Source organism: Planococcus citri, chromosome 3, assembly GCF_950023065.1.
Source record: "Planococcus citri chromosome 3, ihPlaCitr1.1, whole genome shotgun sequence".
Lineage (NCBI taxonomy): Eukaryota > Metazoa > Arthropoda > Insecta > Hemiptera > Pseudococcidae > Planococcus > Planococcus citri.
Genome location: NC_088679.1, coordinates 31029431 through 31043452, shown reverse-complemented (window position 1 = coordinate 31043452; position 14022 = coordinate 31029431). Strand labels below are relative to the sequence as shown.

The 14022-nt window shown below is 34.3% G+C and overlaps 1 protein-coding gene across 1 annotated transcript; it reads left to right on the top strand.

Annotated features, from left to right (window-relative positions):
- The first annotated feature begins 2982 nt into the window (after positions 1 to 2982).
- Positions 2983 to 10112, top strand: LOC135838741 (modular serine protease-like). The gene is made up of 14 exons (XM_065354493.1): positions 2983 to 3048; positions 3149 to 3324; positions 3756 to 3816; positions 3980 to 4093; positions 4239 to 4379; positions 4465 to 4581; positions 7373 to 7642; positions 7868 to 8082; positions 8231 to 8443; positions 8550 to 8702; positions 8827 to 8951; positions 9043 to 9234; positions 9467 to 9623; positions 9703 to 10112. The coding sequence occupies exons 2-14, from the start codon at positions 3240 to 3242 to the stop codon at positions 9909 to 9911; spliced, it is 2052 nt and encodes a 683-aa protein (XP_065210565.1). The 5' UTR covers positions 2983 to 3048; positions 3149 to 3239; the 3' UTR covers positions 9912 to 10112.
- The last annotated feature ends 3910 nt before the right edge of the window (positions 10113 to 14022 follow it).

Below are 14022 nucleotides of genomic sequence, written 5' to 3'. Positions count from 1 at the left end.
ATTAGTCCTAAAAATTATATTAAATCTCCCAAATCGAATTATTCACAATTTCCAGCTATTTTGGAGCCTCCAGCGCAATTTTCAATTTCTCTGATATTCAGCGTGATTTTTTTATTTTTATAGAATTTTTTCATTTCTCCAGAAAGTAATTTGGCTAGCTAAAACATGTTGGTAGTTGAAACATATCATCGATCTAAGTACCTATGTACACTGTACAGTATGACACAAAAGTAGTGCTCGGTGGCTTTTATTTCTAAGTGAAAAGAGCTAGCGAGATTAATGAAGCGGCGTTGAGTAGGGAAAAATAAGGGCTTTCCGAAGCAACCTTGAAAATTTCTGCCCCATGCACAGGGTGTCCACAAATTGAAAAACCGGTTTGGTCAAAAAAATTCAAACTGGTTTTTATTGGCGCAATGTGTTCTACACACTAAGGCGACAAAAACGTGATATGAATTTTTTAAACCGGTTCATTAATTTGCAACCAGATAACAAAAAATACCCAAAAATTGTAGATAGAGAAAAAAGCTTGAAACAAAAAGTTGTGGAGCATGAGAAATTACCTAATTCTGTCTGATCACATTTTGAACCCGGTTCATTATAGGTTCGCATTTAGCAGGCAGTTTTTGACAATCACCTAAAAATTGAAGGTACTGAAAAACGCTTGAAACAAAAGTTGTAGAGCGTGAAAATCGAACTATTATCACCTATCAGATTTTGAAACCAGTTCATTAGTTCGCAGCAAGCCATTGAAAGTTATCTGGTTGCACATTAATTAGCGATTTTCAAAATCCCATCAGCAATAATGGTTCAATTTTTCACGCACTACAACTTTTGTTTCAGGTTTTTTCTCTATCTTCAATTTTTAGGTGATTGTCAAAAACTGGTTGCTAAATGCGAACCAATGAACCGGTTTCAAAATGTGACTGAACAGAATTGTGTAATTTTTCACGCCCTACGACTTACTTTTGTTTCAAGTTTTTTTCTCGATCTTCAGTTTTTAGGTAATTTTTGATAACCGGTTGCAAATTGATGAACCGGTTTCAAAATATGACCAGCGAAAATGGTTCAATTTTTCACGCTCTACAACTTTTGTTTCAAGCGTTTTTCTCTATCTCCAATTTCTAGGTGATTGTCAGAAACTGCCTGCTAAATGCGAACCTAATATGAACCGGTTTCAAAATGTGATCAGACAGAATTGGGTAATTTCTCATGCTCCACAACTTTTTGTTTCAAGCTTTTTTCTCTATCTACAATTTTTGGGTATTTTTTGATAACCGGTTGCAAATCAAGGAACCGGTTTCAAAATCTGACCAGCGAAAATGGTTCAATTTTTCACGCACTACAACTTTTGTTCCAAGCGTTTTTCTCTATCTCCAATTTCTAGGTGATTGTCAGAAACTGCCTGCTAAATGCGAACCTAATACGAACCGGTTTCAAAATGTGATCAGACAGAATTGGGTAATTTCTCATGCTCCACAACTTTTTGTTTCAAGCATTTTTCTCTATCTACAATTTTTGGGCATTTTTTGTCAACTGGTTGCAAATTAATGAACCGGTTTAAATCATATCACGTTTTTGTCGCCTTAGTGTGTAGAATACACTGCGCCAATAAAAACCAGTTTGAATTTTTTTGACCAAACCGGTTTTTCATTTTGTGGACACCCTGTGCATGGGCCAGAAATTTTCAAGGTCGCTTCTGAAAGCCTTAATTTTTCCCTACTCAACGCCGCTTCATTAATCTCGTTAGCTCTTTCCACTTGGAAATAAAAGCCACCGAGCACTACTTTTGTGTCATACTGTATTTAACGTGTTTATCAACATTTCAGCCAGTTTTCAGGCAGACACCTCAAGTGAGTGGTTTCACCAGCATTTTTATGATGAAAAAAATCCAAAAATTTCTGTTTGTTGAAGAATTTCGAATTTTTTTACAAAAAGTTGCATCTTGTCTAAAAATTAACGTTTCGAAGCTATTTAGAGCTGTCAGTGCAATTTTAAATTTTTCTCGAATTTTTAAATTTCTCCAGAACGTGTGGAAATTAAATTAGATGGCTGAAAAACGATATGGGGTTCATTTTCGACATATTTAACGAGTTTATTCACGTCTTAGCAGATTTCCAGGTGAACACCTTCGATGAGTCTTTTTGACCTGATTTGCTGAGTGAAAAGTATAAATAGGTAGGTACCTAATCAGAAGTTTTATAATCAAAAACACTCACACATTCGAGGCGTTCATCTGGATGAAATCAACTCCAAAAATGAATAAAATCATAAAACAGGTCAAGAATACGACAGCTTGATTTTTAGCTGCTCAAATCAATTTCTGCTCCTCCTAGAGAAATCGAAAATTGCGCTGGAGGCTCAAAATGGTTGGAAATGATTACATTTGTTTTGAAAGATTGGATATTATTTTCAAGACTAAGTACCTAATTTTATCATTTTTACGAATTGTTTTTTTTTTAAAGCAAAAAATATCTTATTTTTTAATCTTTTCAGAACACACATTGATTGACAATTGCAACGAAAACAATTTTTAAAAAAATGAAATAATTCATTTAATTATCACGCCTTACAACGAAAACAATTTTTAAAAAAATAAAATAATTCATTTAAATATGACGCTTTGTCTCAGGTTGAAACCACCGAAGGGAATGAAGGCACCTACAAAATAACAATATTTTCGCTTTAGCAGCAAAAAAATTGTGTAAAAAACACGACGAAAATTGCAACGAAAACAATTTTTAAAAAAATAAAATAATTCCTCTTTAAATATGACGCCATGTCTCAAGTTGAATCCATACTGAAGGGAATGAAGGTACATATACAAAATTACAGTATTTTTGCTTTCTCAGGGGAAAAAAATTGTGTAAAAAATATGACGTCGTGGTCTCAAGTCTGGCGCGAGCAAATCGCGTATTCCGGGATTACCCATCTTGCTCGTTCTGATAAAAACTAATCTCATTATTATTAACCTCGGCGATATAATTACAGACGTAGATGGTCAAAAAGTTGAAAAACAAGTTATCGCAGTCATGCCAGCAACAATATCGGGTATTCGTTTTGCATATTGTATTGATAAATGATAAGTAAGACCATTCCATGTTAATGAGGAAGTGGTTTACTCAGTTTCCAATTTTGTTTTCTTTTTCAGTACTCATTTTCAATGTGAAAGGCTTGGGGGCAGCCTTAAAATCATTAGTTATTTTTAAAACAATGTGTCGGTAATTTAAACGAAACGATTCATGGCGAAAATGATGAGTTTTAGTGAATGTTGTGTTCATTACACGTGTATTTATTTATTTTTATTTAATCTTAGTTTGTTTATCGGTGAGTTTTTTTTTCTTATTTGATTATTTTTTTAAATGTTTTAAAGCTTCTGATGATGGTATCGAGAGTGATTTTTTGAGATCAATTTTTTTTTGCTTTTATGCATTCAAAAATGAGAAATTGAATTCATAATACATTTAATTAATTTTTGATTGCTTACTCGGAATAAAATATGTACTTATATTTACATAATTAAGAATTAAAAAAAAATTGAATAAAAATATATAAAATTTGATTGTAGCCCCTACTTGGGTAAAATACCAAAAAAAAAAAACGACCTAGAAAATTTATGGAACTGGGTTCAACAGTATTTTTTAGAGGTATTTCAAAAAAAAATGTCCATCTCTAATAACAACAGCTATTTGCTCAACAATTGCTGAACTTCAAAGCACCTAATCCTAAATATTTCTTCATTACCTATCTACTTACAGATTTTTCAAACGCTTTCCAGTCAGGAAGATACAGAAGACAGAGTCCCAACTGCAATCCAGAGTATGTATGAGTATTCAATTCAATGTGTGTTTAACTTAAGTATATTCCCTTTCAATACCTACTTATTGTAGTTGCTTTGTTTCCACCGAGAAACTACAGATTGGATTTCCTCAATAGGTACTCTCAAACAACTGATCAATGTGATATTTTTTTCATTTTCTAGCCAAGAATTTCGATGCAATAATGGCCAATGTATCGATAAATCACTCGTTTGCGATGGAGTAGTCGATTGTGCAGATACCTCAGACGAAACACAGAGTGTTTGTCACGATTTAGAGTACGTGTTTAATATATTCTTGTCAAATAACCTACATATGTATTTATAAATTTGAAATTTTTTAATGCCAAATACCCGTTTAGAAATTCTATTCATATACCTACGCAACTATTTACATAAATTGTCGCTTTGATTGTACGTGTAGTTGTCCGAGGTACAGCTTTAGATGCGGTTATGGAGCTTGTGTAGATGGTGCGGCGAAATGTGATGGCAGATTGGACTGTGCTGATAAATCAGACGAGTCGACGATCATTTGTCCTTATTTCAGCTCGCAAGAAGTTTGCAAGTATGGGAATACTAGAATCTATTTTGCAAAAATATTTGCATAATTACCTTACTTAATTGAATTCATTCTTTTTGATATTCCACAGGAGATCCGAATTTCAGTGCTTTTCTAGTCAGTGTATTGATAGCGGTTTACTTTGCGATGGAAACAGAGACTGCAATGATGGTTCAGATGAAACGTACCTCAGATGTCAAAATACACCGTTAGTATGATCTTTTTTTTCAAGCATGTTTTAAATTAGAAATGTCAAATCGTACTTTGCATAAGTGAACCCAGACCCCCATAGACATGAGTGTAAAATTATCACATTGTGTTTTTATTGAAAGTAGCGCAAGGAACTTCAGGGATGGAAAAAGTTAACTATTTTTTATTTTTTATGGAAAAAAAAAATCAAAAACCATGTCATTCAAGTGGATCAATTTACTTATTAAAAACTGAAGAAGGGGTTAGGATTTCTTCAAAATTTGTTATGATCTGAGCTAAGTTCTTTTTGATCGTTTCCCTCGCTAATATCAATTTTGAAGTCCACACAAATCAAAAATTTAATTTTGAGGCGAATTTATAAAAATTTATAGATTATAGAAACGATAAAAAAAATTAAGACTTGGTCCATTTTCTGTGCGAAAATCAAAATTTAATCAAATAGAGGGGGAAAGGTGAAGTTTATTTTGGGTATATAATTACGGTATTTTTCATCTCACGAATCAATGAGTGATGGCTTCTATGTAATAGTTCTGGAGCCTCCAGCATTTTCTTTTTAATTTTATAGTTTTGGAAAAATTACAACGAAAAGATACAAAATGAAATTCAGTGTCTAAAAAACGTTGGTTTAGTCTTTGTTATCTTACCAATTAATTTAGGTAAGTATAAATTTTTAAGACTGAAATCTGCCAGTTCAAATCCAATAGTTACCTACTTATCTATTTTCCACACCAATTATTTCTGAAAAATATCTCATAAAGCAGAAATCGATTTTGGATCCTATTTTCGAGCTTCCGAATCAATTGATGTTAGCTTTATACTGTTCTGGACTAGAGCCCACATGTGAATTTTGAATAATTTATGAATTTTCAACAGGAAAAAAAATCAAAACGATTGAAATATAGATTTGAACAAAAAGAAAGGGTTATTGAAAACTTATGTCTGACAATAAATCGATCGAGATAGATCCAAATTTATAAATTCAAAATTTTATTTTGGCCTTTTTCATGACAATTTTTCCGAAATTGGAAAATTCAAAAATTCGCCATGTTACTCGATCTCCAAAATCACCCCTCACAAGGCAAGTATCCTAACTGGTACACAAATTACTAAGCTAGCCAAAAGGAAATCGATAGATTGCTCTAAAATACACCACCACCCAAAATTTCAGGAACTGAAACTCACCTTTCGATTTTTGGTGAATTTTTAGAAATACTTTGGGTCAAAAATGAAAAAAAATCAAAATCTCACTGAATTGTCCTCAAACCATTCGTGGAACTTCCCACAGCTTTTCGTATTCTCCAGTTTTTAATAAAAAAAAAAAATAAGCAAGTAGAGTGAAATTGAAATTCAGACCCTTTGAATTCGGATTTACCATCTTTGTGATCCAATTGATGGAAATTAGGCAAATATTTTAGAACTTTTTTGTGTGGTCAGTTCAAATCCAAAATTTTCATCAGTGATTATTTTTGAAAAAAAATAAAAATAAAAATGAAAAATTCATCGTTTAAGTACCTACGCTTAAAGGAAAAAAGTTTAAATTCGGTTTGCACCCAATCGCCAACTTTCCCAGTCGATTGGTGATGGTTTCGACCCGTTCTGGAGTCTCTGGCGGAGTTTTCTCATTTTTTACTGGAGAAAATTTTTAATCTGAACCGATATACAAAATATTTTGAAACAGGTAGGTATATGTATGCCTAAATCAATCGAATGAGTCAGAAAGATGATAATTTCACAGTTTTTTTTATAAATGCTGAGTTTCATTTTCAAGCTACTCAGCGTATCCGAAAATTCGCTGGAGGCTCCAAAACAGTTTGAAACCATCACAAATCGAGTTTGAAAATTGAAATTAGGGTACAAACACTAAATTTAAACTTTCTAGATCAATTTAAAGTTGGTAAAATTTTGATTGTTTTCCTATTTTTGGCCCAAATTTGAATTTTCAAAAATCGCCAAAAATCAAAAAATGAGTTTCTGTCTCTAAAATTGAGGGGGGGGAGAGGGAGTGGTGATTTTGAAATTTTTGCGCCCGTTGGAATGCTTTTCTGGTTAGACCTGAAAAATTTAATTCAGCTCATCAGCTCTTGGAATTGGATCTGGTGATAAACATATGTTTGGATGCTGTTTTGGATTTATTGTGTTTAGTTCAATTTATTGAAAAATGAAAATAAAAATGTTATCTCACAAGTCAGTTTTTACAAAATTCGAGGAATTTGAGTTCAAATATACATTGGATATTTTATTTTTTATCACATTATTCGGAATAGGGCAGGGCGAAGAGTGAAGTGAGAAAACGCTGAGAGGTCTGACCCAAACAATGACTAGATATTCGAACTAATGCAGCCCCTTGCAGAGGTCTTGAATCAATTAGTGACCAATTTTTTTCCTAATGCGAAGGATACTTAATTTTTTTGTTACCTATTTTTCCAAAAAAATCGAGGTAAAGGTGTTTTCCGAATAATTCGAGGGCACTGATCCCAAATCCGACGTTAAGATTTTTGTAAAATCACTGGTGAGAAGTTTGGAGGGACCAGAACGAAAGAATAACACTCTATGTAGGTATAATTTTGAACCCTTCCAATTTTAATTATTCATTTTGAACTCAGCTTTTATTCTCTTTAAAACTTTAACGAGAAAATTCGATTCGCTACAAGTTTATGCAATCTTGAAAATATAAATTTTCAAAATTTGGTTGTAGTGCTGGAGATTTTTGAATGAATCATCATAAAAAATAGGGCAATTTTATTCTATATGATATTAAATTTGTATCTCACCATGTTGCCAATATACAGATGCGATAGCAGACGATTTTTCCAATGTGATTACGGAGCTTGCATTGACAAACGATACCGTTGCGATGGAAGAAAACACTGCGTGGATGGATCCGATGAATCTCCTCGATTATGTAACACGACCATCGCAACCCCTCCTCCTTCAGTATCAGTAATAACACCTAAAAGAACACCCCCAACGCCTGTAACACGACCTACACCAACACCATCCTCATCACCACCAACACAACCACCACCACCACCACCACCCGTTCAATCTGGTCTAAAAGAGTACGTATTACTTCAATAATTTTAAAATCATTATTTAATTTCAGGCACTCAAATAATAACTGCATAATTTGCATTTTGACCTACTCGAGATGTCACTAACCTTACTCAATAAATATCTACGTGAAATTTGGAACCCTTGAAATTTTAATCAAATTTTGATCTACCTTTGGGTAAGTCAATCTCCAATGTTTTCGTATATTAATGTATGTTTTTCATTTGTCACAGAGGCTCTTGCCCTGAAATTCCACCATCTCCAGATAAAATCATTACGTACCAATGTAGAAAGAAAACTGGAAAAGCTTGCTACGATGGTGACAGTCACGTTGAAGAAATAACAAAAGCTAAAATTTCATGTACTTCTCAGTATTTGCCTGAGAAAGAGGGAGAAATGAAATCTGTATGTGCGGATGGAAATTGGACTACAATACCTAAATGTCGAAGTAAGTGAAGTACCTGCTCCTTCTAAATTACATATTTCCCTAGTTAGGTTGAAAATTTGCTTTTCCCTCGAATTTTCACCCTATCTGTTTGTGATAATATCTATCACAAAAATTCGAAGAAATAATTTAAAATCATGGTCATTTTCAGAAATCTGTGATAAACTGAACCCAGTGAACGTTGACTTAACGTGCTATCGCGAAGGTTCAAATTTAGATTGTGAAGATTCATTAATCGCTGGAACCAAAATACGACCGAGGTGCAAAAATTTGCACGTTTATAAAGACTTCGTCCCTCCTTATGCGGAAATGGTCTGCCAAGATGATGGAAGATGGGATAATCTTCTGTTCTCATGCGTGCCAGGTATTTCGATCCCCTCCCCCTCATTTTATTATCTAAGCTATACTCATTTGAATCATTTCAAAAGCTGAATAGAATTTCATGATCTCAATATTTATTTTTCAAATAGAATGCGGACGTTCATACACCAATGCGATAACCCTAATCACACATGGAACCAAAGAAAGCTACGGCGATTCGCCCTGGCACGTGGCTGTGTACAATAAAAACAAAACTTTGATTTGTGGCGGTACCATCATAAGCCCTTATTTAATCCTATCAGGTTGGTAACAATGTAGAATTTTCCACGTATCTAAGAGCTACACTTTTAAACGCAACAAAAATTTTTCACTTTCAAACATATGAGAAAATTGAATTGATCCTTAATTAACTCATCTTAATTCCAGCTGCGCATTGTTTCCACGATCGAGTCAACAATATAAAATTGAGCGCTTCTGATTACGAAATTGCCGTGAGTAAAGTTACAAGAAATTATTCAGTAAGGGATAATGAATCTCAGAGAATGCATAAAGTACGTATTGTGTGATTTATGAGGTACAATATTTACCTATTTGTTTTCCTTAATACGTAGGAGTTCATCTGTTTGTTAATCACAATTACAGATTATAGAAATACGTTTTGCTCCGGGAGGCTACAATGGTAACATAGATTTTTTCGCTAATGATATCGCAATAATCATTTTAAAAGACAGAATTAGTATAACGTCGACTGTCTTACCGGCTTGCATGGATTGGATACATAATAGCAAAGTACCCGAGTTTCAAATCCATATTCCAGAAGGCACACCAGGAAAGGTACCTATCTAATTCAGTTGATATAATATTTTTATTCTCAGATCGTTTAACGCTCAATAAGTACTCTCAAATTCTCAATAAATTGACTTCAATGATACTTGAAATAATTATAAGTAGGTAGTGATTGATTGGTTTGAAGTTATTATTCAATCAATCAAATAAAGAGACTAAAATTAGGTAGTAGGTCAAAATGCAGTCCAAGATTTAATACCCTTCTAATTTTCTTCCTCAGGTTTCTGGTTGGGGTATGAACGAATATGGGAAATACAACGAGAGTTTATTCGGTGCACATTTACCATACATCAGTCGTGAAAAATGCATCAAGTCAGTGCCACGTGACTTCCAAGCATTCATAACATATGATAAATTCTGTGCTGGATCTGAACAGGGTAGGCAACATCAAAATATACCTATTCCTATTAAATAAAGGAAAAAAGGCCCAAATAATCAATAATGCACCTGTTCTAGGTTCGGGAGTACTCCAGGGTGACAGTGGAGGTGGATTACTGTTTCGTGAAGGAAGCTTTTTCTATATTAGAGGCATTGTTAGCTTGAAGCAGCCATCGCAAACAGCGTTGGCAGCTTTTACCGATGTAGGAATGCACGTTGATTGGATTTTATCAGTCAAAAATGAAATTGAACGATCGAATCTGGATACTATTTCCATCAGGGGTTGAAGTCGTTGATGTAATTTATGCCATTTTACCTAATAGTCAAATATTTATTATTTATATTTTAAAGTGATCATAGAACAATTAATTAGGTACCTGTGTACTTATCCTACCTATCTATCTGTCTTATTTTCAAATTTTTTACCTGTGTGTTTTTTTACCGAATAATTTTGTACTTCCTGAAAATAAAGAAAATTAATGTTTTAATTATGTAAATATCATTCTGCTTGAGAATACCGAGCGATTACTTTCTCAGAATTTCAGTAAAAAACAGCAGTGGAGGCATATTTGAAAATGTTTCTCGCAATAAAACATGTCTTATGCTGCTGCAAGAAAAAGAACTTGAAAAACTGTTAAAAAAAAAAAAAAAAATACATAGACAGCTGCTGCGTAGCTTGTTTTGTTACCTACACTTACTAAATCATCAATAAATGATTTTTTTTTAATCATCACAAAAAATTCACTGGAGATCATCATGAAAAAATTCATTTGTCATTCATCACTCAATAAAAAATTTATAAGCTGAGTTTTAAAAAAAAATATTTCAAATCACCCGGCAAAAATTTATTCTAAAAATAATTTTTAAAAAATTTATTGAAAAGTAAAGTACCTACTCACTATAAAAAAATTAATTTGAAATAATCATTAAAAAATTCATTAGAACTCAACACCAAAAAGTGAATTTGAAATCACCACAAAAAAGTTCTAATCTGAATTTAAAAAAATTAAATACCTACTCTAAATCACTAGGCACCAATTTATTTTAAAAATCACAAAAAAAATTAAAAATTACTAGGTAAAAAGAAAATAAACAGTGTCTGTCACAAACACTTCACAAACACGGGTTTCGAACAGTGTCTGTCTCTAACACTGGTTTAAACCGGTGTCTGTCACAAACACTGGTTTCAAACTGTGTCTGCCACAAACACTGATTTTAAAAAGTGTCTGTCACAAACACTTCACAAACACTGGTTTCAAACAGTGTCTGTCTCTAATACAGGTTTCAAACAGTGTCTGTCACAGACACTGGTTTTAAACAGTGTCTGTCACAGACACTAATTTTAAAAAGTGTCTGTTTAAAACACTGGTTTTGAACAGTATCTGTCACAAACACTTCACAAACATTGGTTTCAAACAGTGTCTGTCTCTAACACTGGTTTAAACCAGTGTCTGTCACAAACACTGGTTTCAAACTGTGTCTGCCACAAACACTGATTTTAAAAAGTGTCTGTCACAAACACTTCACAAACACTAGTTTCAAACAGTGTCTGTCTCTAACACAGGTTTCAAACAGTGTCTGTGACAGATACTGGTTTTAAACAGTGTCTGTCACAAACACTTGTTTTAAACAGTGTCTGTTTCAAACACTGGTTTTGAACAGTGTCTGTTTCAAACACTGGTTTTGAACAGTGTCTGTCACAAACACTTCACAAACATTGGTTTCAAACAGTGTCTGTCTCTAACACTGTTTTAAACCAGTGGCTGTCACAAACACTTGTTTTAAACAGCGTCTATCTCAAACACAGGTTTCAAAAAGTGTCTGTCACAGACACTGGTTTTAAACCGTGTCTGTCACAAACACCGGTTTTAAACAGTGTCTGTCACAATTACAGGTTTCAAAAAGTGTCTGTCACAGACACTGGTTTTGAACAGTGTCTGTTTCAAGCACTGCTTGTGAACAGTATCTGTTTCAAACACTGCTTTTAAACAGTATCTGTTTCAAATACTGCTTTTAAACGGTGTCTGTCACAAACACTGGTTTTAAACAGGGTCTGTTTCAAACAGGCTTGTCAGACCCGACCAAAAAACTGGACCAATGACCACAACCCAACCCAAAAATGCACACAAGACTAAGTGGCCAGACCGAACCTTATACCTCTAAAACAAATTTATTTATGTACCTAAATATTAACTGAACAGATGACCTTTTTCAGAAAAAATAACAGGGACCGACTGAGACCAAAGACCTTTCTAAGAAATCGGACCAATGACTGTGGTTTGGACCTCAGTGATGTCCAATTTTTCAAATTTATAATGCCATTTTAGATGCCTATTTCGAATAAATTTCCATAGTGATTCAATTTCTTTCGTAGTTTCAATGTTTTGAAAGTAAAAATCCCATTTTTCAACTCATCTAATGTGTTAGGAAGCTTTTTTCTTTCTTAAAAATGAAGACAGTTTTTTGGACCTGGGCTGACCCATGACCACAATGAAAATTTCTGGTCAGGACCAGACTGGACCGACCTACAAAGACAAAAAATGCAGAACCGAATGACCAGACCAGACTGTTTGAGAGCTCCAAACTAGGACCTTGATTTTGGAGCAACCACAAAACCTGAGTGGTCCTACAAGCCTGGTTTCAAACACAGGTTTTAAAGAGTGCCTGTTTCAACCACTGATTTTAAACAGTGTCTGTTTCAAACACTGCTTTTAAACAGTGTCTGTTTCAAACACTGCTTTTAAACAGTATCTGTTTCAAACACTGGTGTTAAACGGTGTCTGTCACAAACACTGGTTTTAAACAGTGCCTGTCACTACCACTGGTTTTTCACTTGGGTTTGAAAACTACCTCTGCTTGAAATGGTGTCTGTCACTATCACTGATTTTTTACTTGGGTTTGAACACTATCGCTGGTTTAAATGGTGTGAGTCTCTCTCTACCACTGGTTTTAAACAGGCAGTGTCTGTCTCAAACACAGGTTTCAAACAGTGTCTGTCACAAACCCTGGTTTTAAACAGGGTCTGTTTCAAACACTGCTTTTAAACAGTGTCTGTTTCAAACACAGGTTTTAAACAGTGTCTGTTTCAAACACTGCTTTTAAACAGTATCTGTTTCAAACACTGGTGTTAAACGGTGTCTGTCACAAACACTGGTTTTAAACAGTGCCTGTCACTACCACTGGTTTTTCACTTGGGTTTGAAAACTACCTCTGCTTGAAATGGTGTCTGTCACTATCACTGATTTTTTACTTGGGTTTGAACACTATCGCTGGTTTAAATGGTGTGAGTCTCTCTCTACCACTGGTTTTAAACAGGCAGTGTCTGTCTCAAACACAGGTTTCAAACAGTGTCTGTCACAAACCCTGGTTTTAAACAGGGTCTGTTTCAAACACTGCTTTTAAACAGTGTCTGTTTCAAACACAGGTTTTAAATAGGGTCTGTTTCAAATACAGGTTTTAAACAGTGTTTGTTTCAAACACTGCTTTTAAACGGTGTCTGTCACAAACACTGGTTTTAAACAGCGCCTGTCACTATACCACTGGTTTTTCACTTGGGTTTGAAAACTTCTTCTGCTTGAAATGGTGTCTGTCACTAGGTACCACTAGGTACCACTAGTTTTTACTTGGTTTTGGACACTACCACTGATTTAAATGGTGTCTGTCACTACCACTGGTTTTTACTTGGTTTTGGGCACTACCACTGGTTTTTTAAAAAGTGTTTGTTTCAAACACTGCTTTTAAACAGTGTCTGTCACAAACAATGGTTTTGAACAGTGCCTGTCACAAACACTGGTTTTAAACAGTGTCTGTCTCAAACACAGGTTTCAAACAGTGTCTGTCATAAACACTGGTTTTAAACACTGCATGTCACTACCACTGGTTTTTTTACTGGTGTTCAAACACACCCACTGGTTTAAATGGTGTGAGTCTCTACCACTGGTTCTTTACTTGGGTTTGAACTAACACTGGTTTTTTACTTGAGTTTGATCACACACCCACTGATTTAAATTGTGTGAGTCTGCACCACTAGTTTTTAATGGGTTTGAGCTCACCCACTGATTTGAATGGTGTCTGTCACATCCACTGGTTCTTTACTTGCGTTTCAACACAACTCCTCTAATTTAAATGGTCTGAGTCTCTACCACTGGTTTGTACTTGGGGATTGAACACTTACCACTGATTAAAACAGTGTCTATCACAAACACTGGTTTTAAACAGTGTCTGTCACAAACACTGGTTTTAAACTGTATCTGTCACAAACACTGGTTTTAAACGGTGTCTGTCACAAACACTTGTTTTAAACAGTGTCTGTCTCGAACACAAATTTCAGAGTGGTTTTTTTTTTTTTACAGAAAAGCGAAATTCCCACTTTTTTCCTGTAGTATTATTTGTAAGAAG

Coding starts and splice junctions, on each gene's coding strand:
- LOC135838741 (XM_065354493.1), top strand. CDS start 3,240: ATGGCGAAAATGATGAGTTTTAGTGAATGTTGTGTTCATTACACGTGT. Junction 4,582..7,372: donor CTCAGATGTCAAAATACACC/GTTAGTATGATC, acceptor GCCAATATACAG/ATGCGATAGCAGACGATTTT. Junction 7,643..7,867: donor GTTCAATCTGGTCTAAAAGA/GTACGTATTACT, acceptor CATTTGTCACAG/AGGCTCTTGCCCTGAAATTC.